Source organism: Apis cerana, linkage group LG13 (assembly GCF_029169275.1).
Source record: "Apis cerana isolate GH-2021 linkage group LG13, AcerK_1.0, whole genome shotgun sequence".
Taxonomy (NCBI): domain Eukaryota; kingdom Metazoa; phylum Arthropoda; class Insecta; order Hymenoptera; family Apidae; genus Apis; species Apis cerana.
In genome coordinates this window covers 7,352,638-7,370,663 of record NC_083864.1, presented here as the reverse complement: position 1 = coordinate 7,370,663, position 18,026 = coordinate 7,352,638, and the positions used below count along the sequence as shown (strand labels likewise).

Genomic DNA, 18,026 nt, shown 5'->3' with positions numbered 1-18,026 from the left:
AAATATTCTTTAAATTTTTTGAAAAAAAATTTCTTGAAATTTTGCTTGCCGAATATTATACGTAAGATAAGTAAAATTTTTTTCGATTAATGATTCTTTTTCCTTTTTTAATAAATAATATTTAACTATGATGTCGTAAAAATGTTGATTGTAAACAAGTTTTTGCTTATTAAACAAGAAAAATAATATCTATGAGATGAAATATCGATACTTACAATAATAATTACAATAACTGTCATTGAAAACGATTCTTTGTTCTTTTGAAAGTTTCATAAATCTTCTTCTTCATATATTCGATCGATTCTATCATAAATCAATGACTTTATTCATTAACGATTTCTTTAATCCTGATCATATTTTTCATATTATAACATCAAGAAACGCTGAGAACTGATCTAAATTTAAGTGTCTATAAAATTAATTTTAATGTTAAAACGAATCGTACAAATCGTTTGAGATCTATAAGTTGAGAACTTGTTCGATCATTCGTCAATTACGGAAATTTTACTCCCAATGTAATAATTTTACTTCTTTATTTCATAATTCGTCAATCTGTCATTACACTTGTTGTTTTCCTCGTTCTTTTTTCATACCAGTCTCTTAAATTGCTTGAATTTTACGTAAGAAAGATGTGTTGATGAAATATTTGCATATTTTGCAATCGCTCGATTCTTGTAAATTTCAATACCGTCAATATCCATAGCATACCATGATTGACGTTAAACTTTGTGTACTTCCATTTTCTTGGTACTACGTTATACTCCTCCTATGATTATTATTATCCAAACGTGGGCTCCACCTTCCACTAGCAGAGCTCTGTCATTATCATCGAATGCAAATAAAAAACTGTCCGTTTGCTCGTCTCTGTGACGTCTCTCGAATCGATTTATCGCTCCCAACCTTGGCTACTTGATATCACGTTCTCGTGCAGAAGATAGATAATAGAAATAGGGGAATATTGACAATGTCTCGTCCCGTTCCGTTGAAAACTGTGTAAATTCGCACATGCGCATCTCAAAATTCTAGAATCGATCCTCGATCGAAACGAATTGAACATGAAATTGGATGGGATCGATGGGGCAAAAATCTCTACAGACAGAAAAAGAAGAAGGGAAAAGAAGAGAGGGGATTAATTTTGAGAAAAATTGCAGATTCTCGATATAAATTGAAAAGGAAATTATCATCAGTTGTTTACCCTTGTCGTACGAAAAATAACATCTTTTGTAATAGCAAAGTAACATCATTTTCTACGTTCGTCTGTATCTTCCGACTCAACTCATTAATATTATAAATAGATAAATTATTGCCAAGATGGTTTCTTCCGGTGTCTCAATTCTATCTCAATTTCTCTATATCAAGTGAGTGTGATCGATCATTGATCAAACACGTGCCCATCATCCTTTTCCATTGAGAAATCGTCGCCACTATTTTCAGGCCGCCTGCGTTCACTATTTATCGTTATCGATTAGCGTGCACATACACATACACACACACATACACATTTATTTATTATACGTACTTGAGTCGCTCAGACAAACAAGTGTCATCATGACGTCAATCCACAACGACAACGGCGTAGCTGTGTTTCGTGCGTAGTTTTATCAAGATAATTAAATATCTATATCTATGTACGACGATATACAAATATGCTCGTGTTCACGAGAGTATATGCATTTTGGAGTAATTACATTACGCCGTGTAATTTAAAGGCATGCATGAATATGCTGTTATCTAGTCGAACCATTGTTACTCGATCGTGGCGAACTGCATCCGGTTCGTTGACTTCCTCTCGTTCATTGATCGTAAGTATAGATAAAGAGCGCTTGTCTCGTTCGACCCGATCGATCATCTCACGATTTTAGATGTCTATCGTGTTAATAATTATTAGCAAAAAAAAAAAGTGCATTTACACAGTATAAAATTAGTATAATTACTAATTTAATTTAATAAATGTATTAATACATTGTGAAAATTATATTTTTAAAATATTGTGTTATCCAGTAACGAGAATATTATGTTAATTTTTAATTGTTCTATGTGTTAATTTTATTATCAAACTGCTTATTACATTGTTTATTATGTTATATTTTTAATGATATGTTAAATAGCAAGAAATTATATTTTTATATTGTACGATTTTATTAACTTAATATGTGTGATTTTAGATTTTATTCTATTAATTTTTTATAATTATTGTAATCTAAGTAATATAATTTCTCTTCTAATGTCTTCTTCTTTTTCTCTGTATTCGAGTTTTAAGAGTTTTTCTCCAGATGTTTAATGAATTTATCTATGAATCAGATTTTTACATTACGTAATAATAGTTTACTTTTTCATTGTCAGTGAAATTCAATTTCATCCTTTCTTTAATTTATATTAGAAAGAAAAATTATCATCTCCATAGACATCCGTTGATGCATAAATTAAGAAAGCAAACAAATCACGCGCGTTAAATGAAAAATTGGCTTAACTTTTCGACAAATGGAACAATGTCAAAATATTTCATGAAAATCTTATAAATTTATAGTAAAAGAGTTTCAAATTTAATAGATCCTTGACAAGGAAACACGAACCCATTGAGAATAGTTAATTAATTAGATGATGTTCAACCCTTAAGCATTGACGTAACCTTGCACACTTGGATGACTCGTAATTGGATTAGCGATTGAATCGAAACATGGCTCGTTCCCATGGAAGAGATTGCCATTATCGTGTCATTGTGTCCATGTCGATATCAGTGAACGTCAACAACGACTCTTTTAACATTGTCCGCGATAGAAACGGTAGCGGCCACCGAGAATCATGTTTGTGGACGAGGATCGGCACGAAAATAATTTCGTCATCGTGTACTAATCGATTTGTTTATCAGTTGTAACAAACATACAAGCGAGGCGTTGCATTTCCGTTAGGAAAAAACAATTGATAAGAAGGTTGTCTCGTATTAACTTACCTCCTATTAGCCTCTCGCCTCTCTTATCACGCTTCAGTCTACTGATTTCGCACGGTATTTGAAGAATGACGTCTCGTCGCCGAACGATTATCCTCCATGCTTTCGAAACTCCTGTTTTTCATCGAACAATTCGCAATTGGTAGGTTTGAACAGATAAAATGATCGTTTCGGAAAAAACAATACCACGATTAAATACATATATACAAGTGTCGACGTATTATTCGATTTTTTGCAACAAAAAAATTTTCTTTCCAAATATTATACGATAAATTAGTAATACGATAATTGCAATTTTTTCTAAATAGACTTTTCTAAATAGACTTCTTTCAAATAATTTATTTTGTTAAAGAAGTTCTTTAAGGCTGTCTATCGAAGTTGATTAGTTGGATCTGAAAAAAAAAAGGCAATGAATCGTATTATTATTTTGCTTTCTTTAGCAGTTTTTTTTTAGTAAATATATAATTGGTCAATTTGAGCAGTTCGATCAATAAGTCAAATTGCTATTTATTAACGTTATTATATTTAATCTTGTCTATTTAAAATCTCATTTAAAAAGCTAAATAGAGCGTATATCTAACTAAATATGTATCTTACGTCAATGCTACAGCGATTCTATTTAACTTACAAGCTGCAAAATATATGTAAAAAATTGCCAATGAATATAACAATTTTGAGAAATTTCAACGAAAATACGTACGAAAAAGATTCTACCGTATATTCCAAAAATTAATGGAAATTTATATTACATTAATTTACGTTATATTTCATTTTAACATACAAATTGCGAAAATATTTAATTAATGCGATCGTATTTACGATTTATTATTATACAAAAGAAAATACTATATATAAAAAAAAAAAAACTGGTTCTACATCATTAAATGGAATAACAACATGATTCATTTGAATCACGCCCAAGATTTAAATTAAATTGTTGATTTCAAAGAATTTTTTGTAGAATTTATCGAGAAATATTTATTTCGCAATTTGTCTCCGTATCTCCGTCCAAGGCAAGAAAATTTTTAATAAAATAATAAAATAATTTGAATACGTATACTAATCGCGAGTTTTCCTTTTTTTTGCTAAAATAACGTTTTTCCACGTTATCAACGATGTAGTAAGGTCGCACAAGTGCTCTAGTCTAATTTTCGACGTCGTCAGAATCTATAGAAAGCCAATGACACATATCTCACATATTCCTTCACTCCGTTTCCGTGAATTTTAAAAATGATTTATTGACAAAGTTTGTCGAGTCGATCTTCTTAACAACATCGCGAGTAATAAGGATGACGTTTGTGACGTTTCTGAGAACAAGCATTTTATGCATACGAGTCACTGTGACGCGAGTTACATATCGAAAGTTCCGCTATTTTTTTCCGAATCGGAAAATCCATGCTCGTCAGAAATAAAGAATTTTTTTTTAATTTTTCCCCCCTCTCTCTTTCTCTCTCTCTCTCTCTCTCTCTATCTCTCTTTCTCTCTCTCTCTCGCGCGTTTTTGTCTCTTTTACATTTTTTATGAGTAGATAGGAACACGTGGAGAAACGAATGAATGTTCCCGCCTCTTTTCTTTGTTCGTCTTCTCTTTCGCTTGTTCAATTAACTCGGCATATCGCACAGTTGTATACTAATCTTAATGAACGCGTTTATCTATTCGTTTGCATATGTGCGTACATTATTCGATAAGTAGCGTCAATGTATTTTCACATTTTTCTCGAGACCTGTTTTTGCTCTAGAAATAAACGAAATTCAACTTAAATATTCAGGAATCAACTTTGTTTTTCTGCGACATCGTGCCCGTATTATGAATTTTTCGAATGTTTCGTTTGATAAAATTTGATGACACTTTGAAAAGAGTTTTGATTTCAGAATACAAATATAAATACGTAAAGTGTTATCTCTGAAAATGTATTTAAAAAAAAAGTATTAAATTTTAAGAAAGGAAGGAGAAAATCGTGATATTTAAATAAATAATACATTTCACGAAATTTATTTACGCGTTAAAAGCTTGAAAAAAGTAAAAAAAAAAAAAAAAATATCTGAAATTACATTACTTCGTATTTTTATCGCACAATATTATCACTCTATTATTTTTCTTTTAATTCACTATCTATTTTTTCATTCGACTATTAAACTTCTCGGCCAATCGGACTTTTTTTTTCTTTTTTTTTTGCTTTTATTTCTTTACAATCGTCTTAACGAAAACATCCAAAGTAAATATGTTTACGTTTAACGTTACATCGTTTAAGATAAACGAGCAATATACTTCATATCGAATGGCTATTCGATCCAGAACTTCTTTTTCATATTATGCATTATAGACAATGATGTAGAGAACGAGAAGAAGAAGAAAAAAAGAAACAAGAAAGACGAAGAATCAGTATCTCACGATGAAAAGGTTAATCGAATTATTTCTGCCGGTGTTCTATAATGTTTTATTCATTGACGATAAAAACTGGGCCATAGGTCAGGCTTGGTTTAATTTTTTATTCAGTGGTAAATTGCAAACGAGTATCGCCACGTGCGTGCATCATCCTGCGTCATGCATCGCCCACCACGAAATGCTGTCGATACATTGATATTTTCCTCCTTCGTTTCTTCATAAATGACGTAACGCCGATGAAAATATCTGCGCTAGTTCCAATAAATTGCGATATTGTTGTCAAGTACGCAGTCTGATTATCGAGGGTGTTCAAGGTATTCGATCAGGATGGTGTCATTCTACCGACTTGGCATGATTAACCGATTGTCTACCCTGAATCATAATTTCCAATGAATTTCGAATTTCAATGAACCGCGTTATTTCTATTTTTCAACGTGGAAATATAAAAGATTCGATGACGCACGATAGAGTGGAACAGTTGGATAGTTTGAATTATGAATGAGAACACAGACGAGATTTTTTATTATTTTCAATTTCGAAATTTATGAAAATAGAAAAATAATTACGGCTACGGTTTTGTTTATCGTTGTGTAATGCCGATGAATATTTAGGAGTTGCGAGTCACAATTGCGTATCACAATAGAATTTAAACGAAAAAAAGTAGACTATTCTTATTTTAATAAGTGCAAATTATTGGCAATATAAATTATACGTAGAGTTTCTCGTTTATCCGTTATATCGAATCTTTGAATATTCGAGTAATAATAATTTTCAAGAGATTTCTTCTACGGAGAGGAGCATTTTTGTGTTTTTGTCTTCACAGCAGATTATTATTAATAAAGATTATTAAATGGATAACAGGTTGTTTATATCAGGATACAATAATAATTTTTTTGAACGAAATAAAATTAATTTGTACATATCACATGTGTATTTTCAGGGAGTCGTTCGAGCAATAATAACAAATCAATGAATGCACGCAGTTAGAACTAGGATAAGTAAGACAGAAATACCTCAAGTAGTTGAGCATGATTTATTGTCACAGATGTATATAATTAGTATTTGTATACGTGACACGAATGTCTCGATGATTTCTTTGAAGAATTCGAAATGGCATCGCCTAATAGTAAAACAGAGTTACAAATTATTCATCAAATTGCCAATAACATCATTCCGATTGATTTATTGACTTCGGGACTCGTAAGAATCGACTTATTGACTTGTACGACGTTTTACGAGCGCAAAAATTCTCCTCGTAATCACGTATATAATTTAATATCGAATATTTTTATTCATTAGTTCAAAGAATGAATTCTCGACTTTCAATTATTCCCATCGAATATTTTCTTTTCTCGCGTTAAAACGCAATATTTAACAAAGTTTTTACAAGAGTGTCTTAAGTGTTCGGATGAACACGCATCCAATTATTCGTAACACGTAAATGATTCGATTATCTAAACGATATCGCAATTTGATGACGCACAAAGTGGAAGAAACTAGCGTCATCTTTGTTTTCGAGTTTGACCGTGCAAAGACAGGTGAATATCTAAAACAGTTGCTAATTGTAAGTAATCGTTCAGTTCAGCGAGTGACCTCAACACTCGACCAAATATCCCGACGCGTTTTCTCAACTTGGAAATCGATCATTGGCATCAATGAACAAGGTCCAAAAACATCGATATTATATCAACTCGTTCCAAGAAAAATTACGTTCTTGAAATTACGTTTCAAAGAATTTGTTTTTAACCGGCCGTGTTTTATATATATATATATACACGTATACTACTTCTTCGAACAAACTTAGTCAGAGTTTCACGTGGTTTCTCACGTGGAAGAATGCAATCGACCTAATTCTCGGTGGAGGATTCGATTAAGGAGAAGAAGAAAACGGCGCAGTTCATTCGCCCACGGGTTGAAAAGTCAAAGCGCCCGCGCTACTCGTGGCTAAGAATAGCAGCGTGGTGATTATTGCCTCTCTTGTCACCTTCGACGACGTGTGCTCGTGTTTCAGTTCGTCGTTGTAAACAAACGGCACACCTACGACGACGGAGAAAGAAAGAGAGTTTGCGGCGTTTGTCGACGCCGATTTCTCTCCTCGATCTCTCCTATTTTGATTGGTGCCCCACCTGTCCAAACTTACCTGAAACGATCCGTCTCTCTCTCCGTTTCACGTGAGAAACAAGCGCGTTCCTAAGTTCGTTTAAATTTACTGTTGGTCGTTTAAAGTCGAATCACTCTCTATGTCGTGGCTATTTATACACGGGCTGGTGCATTGTTAGCTGGACTGTAACCTAAGTCTTACTTCGTGAATCTTAATATATCCTATAGAGAACGTCCATTGAAATGCGGAACGTGCTAGTATTCTTCGCTGGTATTTTTCTCCTCCTTCGGTGGAGTACTATCTTTCATTTTTCAGATGGATTTGTTGATAGAGTCTCTGAAATCGTTAATATAATGATTTAGAATCGACGTAGTCATCATATAGTCAATTTAGATTGATTTTATATTTGTAATGTAGAAATTTTAGCACGTTTGGGAGGATGTCAAATCAAGTTGGTTCAAATATTCGATTAGAATCCTCTTTATATTTCTAATAATATCGTTTCATCCACTTGCGATGAATTGCAATAATTTTTCAAGATTCCTTGTAAATAAAATAATTTAAATTTATAAAATTGCAAATAATGACAGAATATTCGTTTTCTTCTTATAGGAGGAGAAAATCAGGATGTTGAGGTTTGGATCCATATTGGGCGTGTTGGTCTTTCTGACCATCGCGAAAATCGTGATCTCAAATCGATGTCTGACCATGCTCGAAGGTAAATTACTCCTCCACTGCATCGTCTGATCTTATACGAACTTTTTCTCCTTGCTTAATTATGAATAAAGAGAGCCAATTTGTTAACCGTTTTAAAAAATTAATCGAAGAATTAATGCTTTGACAGATGTGAATCCAAAGAGGGTAATCCACTTGGACGGGCAACCATTGAACATAAATTTCGAGGTGTCTCGTAGAGTGACTCAGAGGCTGGCTACTATAATCATGAAAATATTCTTGACAGAGGTGCTCGGTTATTCGCAAGTGTCTATCTATGAAGTGGAGGATGAGTTCAGGGCGGAGGAAACTTTCACTAGATTGTCCGACGACATTACGTTTGATAACAACGAAAAGTAAGATGCAAATTATTTTACGTCGATTATTCTCGATACTCTCTATCTAGTTTCTATGAATTAAAATTAAGCTTCACGAAAGAGAACTTAAAATTTTAAAATAAATTCCTAAAGATATTGCAAATAATATTTTTAATATCTTTAATCAGGTGGTTTTACGATAGAAAAGGTATACTAACTTATATCGAATAAGTTTTTTTTCAAACAGAAACCTTCCAATGGTGAATATGGAGGTGTGGATTCCGCCACAGCTAGACACGATGCCACTGTTAAATTCACATGAAGTGAAAGAATGCGGATCCATCGCTCCTCCGGGTCATTTCGGTTGGTTCGTTCCGATTGCGTTATCCAGGCGCAGCGACAGTTGGATAATCTTCACGGAGCTTGAAAAAGCTTCCCGCTTCGAAATGGACGAATCCACGTTGGAGAACATTCGGAATTTTACCATAGACCCGAAAAACAGAACCTATTACTGCCAGGAATCGTATTGCCAGCGGGGAATGTACATTCCGGAATGGTGCCAAGGGAAACCGTGCGCTTTATTGTTGACCAGTTACATCAATGCTACCAGTTTTGTCAAGGATCACATAGATCAAATGAAACTGTACGTGAAAGTAATCTGGTTCGGGTCGAATTTGAAACACGTGATCAAACTTGCCGAGGAGCTGCTGTTTGATCGAAACTCGTCTACTTCGACCGATAGGTATTACACACGTTCCTTGCTTCTTAAACGTTATAACCGTTGCTTCGGTTTTAATTTCTTTTTTTATGGATTTACGACGTGGATATTTACATTATCGAAGAATTCATTTAAGAAACGATTCTTCTCGTCTCCTTCTAGAGGAAAACCGTTTAAACATTTCTGTCCGTTGATTACATCTTTAATTACATTTAATTACATTTCAGAAAAATTCGCACTTAATTGAACGAAAGAGTCGTAATCGAAAGAGTCGTGTTTTTTTATGAATGCTTCAATTCCTCCTCGATGCGCAATATTCGTGTTTTTCCAACTCTCGCATATCGAAAAATGTATCAATGGAAATCGATTTGCAAACGCGTGGAACAAAAGAGCAGGAAAAATTCGCATTGCCCGAGGTCCGTGTTATTACCTCGTTGATCGTGTCGCGCAATAAACGTCTCCTCGAAATAGAATTCACTGCAAAAACAAATTTCGTACGAACGAACATTTTACCGGTTTCTTTTTCTTTTTATTACTCACCATCCATTCCAGACTAGCCTGTTTTTCTCGCGCCGTCTCGAAAAACATTCGTCGCCTTTTTATATCTTATTATTGCACGTGAAAACAAATTTGCGTTCTCAATTCTCCTCAGATCGTTGGTATTTCTGCATTGGACTCCCAGCACCGTGATACCTAACGAGAGGGAATTCGTCAGCATCGATTTCCCCCGATGCAGCGCCACGAGCTCGGAAATCGGTTGCAAATACGAATCCAATAGATTGACCAAACTCGTCTGGGCTAAGCTCGAATACGCCGCCAAATTAGCCTACGAGGCGATTAACTACGCGAAATTCACCCGCGAGATGTACGAGGATCTGATCAACCGGCGCAACCACGATTTATCCAGAAACGAGGAGGAAATCGCGTGCGACTGGTTGAGAGACAATCTCAATTACACTCTCGATTTATGGATGCCGAACATCGCCGACAAGAACATTCTTTACGTGGGTGGGATATTTCCTATGAGCGAGACGTTTTATTCGGGGAAAGCGATATTGATCGCGTCTATGATGGCAAAGGAGGCGATCAACGTCAACAATACCATCCTCAGAGGTTACAACTTCACCCTGTTGGTGAATGACGGCCAATGCAAATCGGATATGGTGATGAGATCGTTCATCGATTACATAGTGCACAATCAATATGAGAAGCTTGTCGGTGTTTTGGGGCCGGCTTGTTCGGAGACCGTGGAGCCTTTGGTCGGTGTTTCCAAGCATTATAAGACGGTGGTCATTAGTTATAGCGCCGAAGGATCCAGCTTTAACGATCGCACCAAATATCCTTACTTCTTTCGGACTATCGGTGAAAACAAGCAGTACAAGCACGTTTATTTGCAATTGTTGAAGAAACTGGGATGGAAGAGGGTGGCTTCGTTGACGGAGGATGGACAGAAATACACCGAGTACATATCTTACATGCAAGATTTGTTCAGAGACAATGGAATCGTGTTCGTGGCGAATGCAAAGTTTCCAAGGGAACGGGAACCCATTGTGATGACTAAGGTGATGATCTTTGTTGGATGCTAATGTTTTCTTTGCTTGTAAATAGCCCAAGAGAAGAGTCCAAGAGACCGTTGAACAGACTTCAAATTGACCAGTTATTCTCAACGTAATGACGCGAAATAATTTTTGAGAATAACTCTGTAAAATTTGAGTAAAATTTTTCTTTTCCGAGATAAATATATATATGTTCTTTTTAAACTGTGATCTATATGAAAATTATTACTCTATTTCGTTATATATATTTTCATAAATTTCGAAAAATTAAATAATTTCCATATTGTTTATAAAGGAGTTTTTGGACTGACGATAAATTTTAAGAATCGTTGTGTAAGGCTCGATTACTCGAGTGTAACGTTATGATTCTTCCAATAGAAAATTATATATATATCGATGAATAAATCGAACAAATGAAATACTAGAGATTAGACATGTAAAAATTATGGAAAATGATTGCATATGCATTTAACGTATATTATTTAACGTATTTATTATGATAATACTGACCAACATTATTTACACGAATGAGATAGAAATTTAGCTTCAAACGATGTTGCGTAATACTTGTCAATTTATTAAAGTACTTTTTCTTTCAGCTTGTTCAATGTTTTTGTCGAAAATATATCACTTACCACTTGAAGAAAATCGATGAAAGCTTTTTAACCGAATATTAATCAATATTAATCAGTTTATAAATTCTTGAGTAATAGAACCACGTATAGATCCGGTTTTTTATTCTAAAATTTCTAAAATCAATATCTTTTTTCAAAAAAAAAAATATATTAATATTCACGTTTTTGAAGAAACATCATTAACTTGATACATATATGATGTTTATATAATGTACAATGAGTCACATGCGATAAATTTAATAAAAATATTTTAATTTATAGTATTTGCAAGATTTCAAACAGAAGAAGGCAAAGATCATCATCGCTGATGTATACGATCAAGCAGCCCGGCAAGTGATGTGCAACGCGTACAAATTAGAAATGACAGCGGCTCAGGTAATTTTTATCAGAATAGAATATCACAGATAAAGTTGAAAAAAATTCAACTCGATAGTTTTTAAAATTCTAATTCGTTTATTTTTTTTGTTACATAAAGTATATATTACTTGTATCGCTAGTCTTTGAAAAATAGAGATAAGAGTTTAACAGTGTTAGTTGTATAGAAGAAGTTTGAAGTTTAGTCTAATAGACTATCTCCATTTTTTATCCACTTTACCCAAGATTTAATAAGCACGTGATTGTGCAATAAAAAGATGGTAATGAATAGCGATAAAGTTTCATTAAAATCATTCGATATGAAAAAAATTAATATAGAAAATATCGTAATCAATACGATGGCCGATTTATTCTTTCAACGTTTCCTGTTCAATTTACAATTTATATATCATGACATCAATTTTTCAAACCGATCATTCCACTATACTTGTATATTATTACTCGTCGAATACTCGTGTTTTTATTTTATTTTCCACAAAATTTTTCCAATTCTTCTCGATCTACGTGTTAATAAAATAATTCTATTACAAATTTTTCGCAATTGAAGGGTTACGTGTGGTTCTTGCCTCTTTGGCTACGACCAGAATGGTACGATACGGATCGATACAATGAGAAAGGAGAACAGGTTCCATGTACCACGGCAGAAATGAGTAAAGCGATAAACGGATATCTCGGTTTATCTCACGCGTACTTTGCACCGGATAACGACATCATGCAAGAAGGGATAACGGTGCGTCAATGGCGCGATCGTTACGAGCTTTATTGCGAGAAGAAGAAACAACCACCGTCTAATTACGCCGGTTACGCGTATGACGCCATGTGGACTTACGCCTATGCGATGGACAGGCTGCTTCGTGAAAATCAGAGTTACGTTTTCGATCTGCATAGCAATCATACTATCAATCGATTAACGGACATCATCGGTGAAACGGATTTTTACGGGGTACGTAACGAGTGAAATTTCAATCGATCGTTCGTCGATTCTGCAATGGCTTTCGACTCATCGAATCATATATTGAGCTTTATCATTATTTATATTGGATCGCGTAGAATTAGATTTTCATATTTGCAATAATTTTTATGTATAATACAATGAATGAACGAAAATTAATATTATTTTATGCCATTGCGGAGTTAATATATATTTAATTTTTGTATAGAAAAATTATAAATACGAAAATGAAATGAAAAAATTAATAAATCCGTTTAGGTGTCTGGGAGAATAAAATTCTTTGGTGGCCCTTCGAGATATTCTGTTATCAATATCGTTCAGCATATTAATAACGAAACTCGATTGGTCGGTAATTTTTACCCTAACGTGTCGGAAAAGCAGCACGAAGTGGTGGGTGGTAAACTGGATTTGAATGTCTCTTCTTTAGTCTGGCTATCGAAAACCATGCCAGACGATGGCTCTGAACCACCCCCACGATGTGTCATCGGTGGATTTGCAGATTTCATGAACGTGTCTTGCGAAGTAGCTTTCGTGATCGTCAATATCTTTGGTTTTAGTTTACTGGGGACATTTTTGATCATTGGTTTCATCATCATCAAACGAAGGTGAATAATCGAACGAAATTATTATTTATTTAATTTTCACCGATTAAATAATTATGATTCAATCATCGAACATTCATTGAATGTTTCAAACGTTTTATAATATCTCTTTTTCTATCAGATACGAAAGAAAAGTACGCGAACAGAGAGAGTATTTGAAGTCTATGGGTATATCCTATGCTTGTGACGACTCGTCTGATCTGGACAAATGGGAGATACCTCGACACAGAGTAGTTATTAACCGAAAATTGGGGGAGGGTGCTTTTGGAACGGTTTACGGTGGTGAGGCGTTCTTCCCTGAAAAGGGTTGGCTAGCCGTGGCCGTGAAAACTCTGAAAATTGGAAGTTCCACCGAGGAAAAATTAGATTTTCTAAGCGAGGTGGAAGTGATGAAACAGTTCGATCACAAGAATATAATCAAGCTGTTAGGGGTTTGCATCAAAAGTGAACCAGTCTTAACTGTAATGGAATTCATGCTTTACGGCGATCTGAAGACGTATCTTCTCGCCAGAAGACATCTCGTGAACAACAGTTACGAAGATTCGGATGAGATTTCTAATAAAAAGTTAACCGCAATGGCGTTAGATGTAGCTAGGGCGCTCAGCTATTTGGCTCAGTCAAAATATGTTCATAGGTAAGTCAAATAAATTCGATCCGCTTGTTTCTCAACTTGCTTCACCTGTTAAGTTCACTTTTTCTTTCTCAGGGATATTGCCTCGCGTAATTGTCTGGTGAACGCGCAACGTATAGTGAAGCTTGGAGATTTTGGTATGACGAGGTTGATGTACGAGAACGATTACTACAAGTTCAATCGAAGAGGTATGATGGCTTCAATAAAAATTTATATATTTGTTATTTTTTTTTTGGTCGATAAATAAAATAATTTTCTCTTTGTTTCAGGTATGCTACCGGTAAGATGGATGGCACCAGAATCCTTGGGACTAGGTATCTTCACTCCAGCTTCGGATGTGTGGTCCTATGGCGTTCTCTTGTACGAGATTATCACGTTCGGTAGCTTCCCTTTCCAGGGTATGAGCAACTCCGAAGTACTGAATCATGTTAAGAGTGGAAATTCGTTGATGGTCCCCAAAGGAGTGAAGATACAATTGTGAGAATCGATCGTCTTGTCGCAACTGATATTATATATAATCATTATTCTAACCATGATCGTTTTCACAGAGAAAACTTGATGTACTCTTGTTGGAGACTAGATCACGTAAAGAGGCCAACTGCTCCGGAGATCGTCGAGTTTCTAGCGACGAATCCTCGAATTTTATCTCCGTGTTTAGACGTTCCTTTGGCCAGTGTACAAATCGAGCATACTGGACAATTAGACATAGAGTTGCCAGAGAATTTGAGGAAGTTTTCATTGTCGTGGCCACCTCAGAATTCCACGACTCGATCCACGTCTACGTCCAGCCCTTTCGGTATACCGTATCCTCCTTTGCTAGACATCAATGATCACGACGATAAGCCGATTGAAAACTCCATTATGGGCAACGGAATCACCGATATAGAGAGTTCCAGGCCACTTTTGTTGAACGCTAACGAATCTTTGTCGGGTTTACCTATGATTCTTCAAAGTTTCAAGCAGAAAGAGGAGTCACCGCATAAATATGTGAACATTCAGCCGGGAATATCGAATAATTGCGATTATTCGAGCGACCAGAACGGCGGTAGTAGCATTCAAATGGAGGAAAGAAGGGCCATATTGCCGGAAAGTAGAAAGTCGGAGGACGTGTCGATTCTTTGACAGCAAAAGAAACATACGATTTCGCGGCAAAAATCAATGGTGCATTTCTATAGGCACGCCGAAGGCATATTTGGAAAATATGCAAAAAAGTCTTACAGAAAGACCAGCGTTTAATCACCTGATTGTGGACCTAATTTTGCTGATCGGGTTGACATGTTTCCGTTTGAAAACGGACGTTTTTACAAGTGTGGTGTCTTCGCTATATGTTTGCGAAGTGAGAAGATGTGCAACGCGTTTAATTGATACATTGCGAATTAAAATCCTTTAATTAAAATTAAAATCGATTTAACTACGATGAAGAGAGATTTACAATAGATATCAGCGATGAAAACGGAAAACAATATCAGCTGTGACGGGCGGAAATGATTTTTCGAATGCAAATAAGCGAAATGATTCCTTAGATTTTCGCTCAATCCATTTTTGAGACTGATAAATGTAAAAAAAAAAAAAAAAAAAACAATTAATTTACCGATTAATCGACGCGATAGTGTTGGATATTTCATGGTAAAAGAAAAGTAAACTTGCAGAATATAAAAACTTTCTATTTGCCTTGAGAAAAATTTGATATTTTAATAAGTTATATCGAATGAAGTATTTTATCGTCGCAAGCAGAAATTTCCATTGTTTTCGCGTCGAGAAAGAAGTAAACAGAAAAGAAAAGGCTGTTTCGGTTAGATACGCAGTAGATAATCGAAAGGAGAATGACTGATAAAATTTCACGGCATTTCTCTGTCCAAATAGACAATCTCGAGATTGAGAACTTGTGGAACTTCATAAAATTTCCAGGCAATTATATCGACACGAAACTTTGTGAAGAAGTTTACAGCATTTTTTTTAAAGATAAAACTGAATACAAAATTGAAGCAATATTTTACACACAAGAACTGATCAAGTATCGACGTTCATGTGTAACCATGACATTTATATAAAAGAGTATATATTTTATGCGTACACGTTTAACATCACGGATCGAGGGAAAATAAAAATATAGAAATGAAAAAAAAAATATGCGCCCTTCAGTTCCAAGTATATATAGTATATTTTTTGACTCGTTTTTTTGTGAAATATATTTATCGATTTGAAGAGAAAAAAGCGACTGTGGCATAGTTACTAGCTATTATGGAAAACGCTTCGTCCTCGCTAAAAACTATAATGAAGCGTAATAAACCGAATAGTTACTATTATTATATACTGTATCTAGTGATTGTCCATCAATTTAATCAAAGAAATTTTGATCGAGATTTCTTTTTGTAAAATATATATTTAATACACATTAAATTCCTCTGGTTACGTGCTTCATTATGAAAGCAAACATTTTTTTTATTCGTAGATAGAAATATTATGATTCGTGACAAGATTCATTATTAATTATTTAGGTGTAATAACATTCTCTATATCTTGTAGAAACAATTTGTTAAAAAAAACATAATGAATCACATACATTGAGGAGATTGATTATTGTTGAATTCAAAAGAAGAGGAATATAAAATTAATATTAAGTATTTAAAAGCAGTAAAATTTTGCAAAATTTTAGTGTAATTTTCTTTAAGAACTACAAATCACCTCGATGTATATTACACACGTATACAGGTTGCTTGAATTTTAATAATAGCAACCAAAAATGATATTACTCTTTGTTTCATTTAACGAGACACATTATTTATTTTCATATTCATTATGGAACAAAATATCTTTATTATTTCGTTTTGTTCATTTTACGAACATCTCATTAATCGAACCATCATATTATATATAGTTTATTTTTGATACAAACTTTCTTTGACGACGCATTTTCTTTTTCTTACATTATCCAAAGAATATGTTCCTAATCGATTAAAATCCAGACATCCTGTGGTACGTACATAAACTATTATTATTGTCCAGTAATTCTGTGAGAGACGATCGATAAAAACAAAGTATTTTTAATTTCCACACTGATTCCAATTCATAGTTACTTTATTCGTTCGAATATTGAACAGAGATTATACGCGAGAAATCTTTTATTATTAATCCATTTCTTACGTACATCTGAAAAAAAATAAAAAGATATTGATTATATTTTACGTTATATTGTGTCGATCATGTTTATCGTAGTATCTATTTATCGAGTAAATTTCTCCTCTTTTCAATTTTCAATTTTCTTTCTCTCTTTTTTTTTATACCGGGTTTAGATTAGATGATGTAATTGAACGTTCATTTACTTTATTTACTTTATTTAATGGACGTTACGGGTCTTGTTCTACGTCATATGTAGAGAATAAAGTAAGAAAATTTTTAGTCTATTATACGACGTAAGTATATCGGATTTGGACGATACAATCCTTCCTTAAATAGCTTTACACGAGAGAAATCGTTAATGTAATATTTATTTTCGAATTGTACAGTTGTAATTTTATATTCGTTGTAGATAATGAGAAATTGATGAAATGTTGAGTACTGTTCCATACAGATACTATTGTTATTCCTTGAAAAAATATTTATTATACATTCTCGAATTAAATTATATAAAAAACGAACTTTTGAGTTAATTTTTTTACCTGTATATATCTAAATAAATCTTATTTAATATATATTAATATATATTAATACATATACTATATATATATATAGAATGGATTACGAAATATTGAATCATAGGCGGATTCAATTACTTTCATTATAGTCAATATATGAATTAAAATTTTTTTTATTCTGGAAATAATATCATATTTCTAAAATTTAAATTAGAATAAATTTTTAAAAAGAAAATTTCGAATGAAATGTGCAGTTTTTTGCAATTCTTTAATTATTTTTATTTTTTTGATTATTTTTATTGATTATTTTTTTGAAAAATGTCAATCTTTCTAAAATTATTCAAAATATCATTAGCGTTCAAGAGATGGCACTGATGGTTATTTTATCTTTATTTTTTCCAATTCTTGCTTCTATATAGCTTCACTTGCGATTCCTAGAGATGGCATTAAATGCAAAA

The 18,026-nt window shown here is 33.7% G+C and overlaps 1 protein-coding gene across 3 annotated transcripts in view; it reads left to right on the top strand.

Moving 5' to 3' along the window:
- Positions 1-17,571, top strand: part of LOC107996213 (receptor-type guanylate cyclase gcy-4) — a 30,641-nt gene extending 13,070 nt beyond the window's left edge. The window contains exons 1-12 of one of the 3 annotated variants that reach the window (XM_017054163.3): positions 1,562-1,802; positions 8,046-8,151; positions 8,278-8,503; positions 8,712-9,206; positions 9,835-10,744; positions 11,635-11,748; positions 12,296-12,691; positions 12,959-13,305; positions 13,424-13,936; positions 14,009-14,121; positions 14,203-14,410; positions 14,482-17,571. In XM_017054163.3, coding sequence (XP_016909652.2) covers positions 1,647-1,802; positions 8,046-8,151; positions 8,278-8,503; positions 8,712-9,206; positions 9,835-10,744; positions 11,635-11,748; positions 12,296-12,691; positions 12,959-13,305; positions 13,424-13,936; positions 14,009-14,121; positions 14,203-14,410; positions 14,482-15,055 — 4,158 coding nt within the window. In that variant the 5' untranslated portion in view covers positions 1,562-1,646 and the 3' untranslated portion in view covers positions 15,056-17,571. Of the gene's footprint in view, positions 1-1,561; positions 1,803-8,045; positions 8,152-8,277; positions 8,504-8,696; positions 9,207-9,834; positions 10,745-11,634; positions 11,749-12,295; positions 12,692-12,958; positions 13,306-13,423; positions 13,937-14,008; positions 14,122-14,202; positions 14,411-14,481 lie in introns of those variants that run through there. The other 2 variants (XM_028665896.2, XM_062083953.1) reach the window with 2 other exon arrangements.
- The last annotated feature ends 455 nt before the right edge of the window (positions 17,572-18,026 follow it).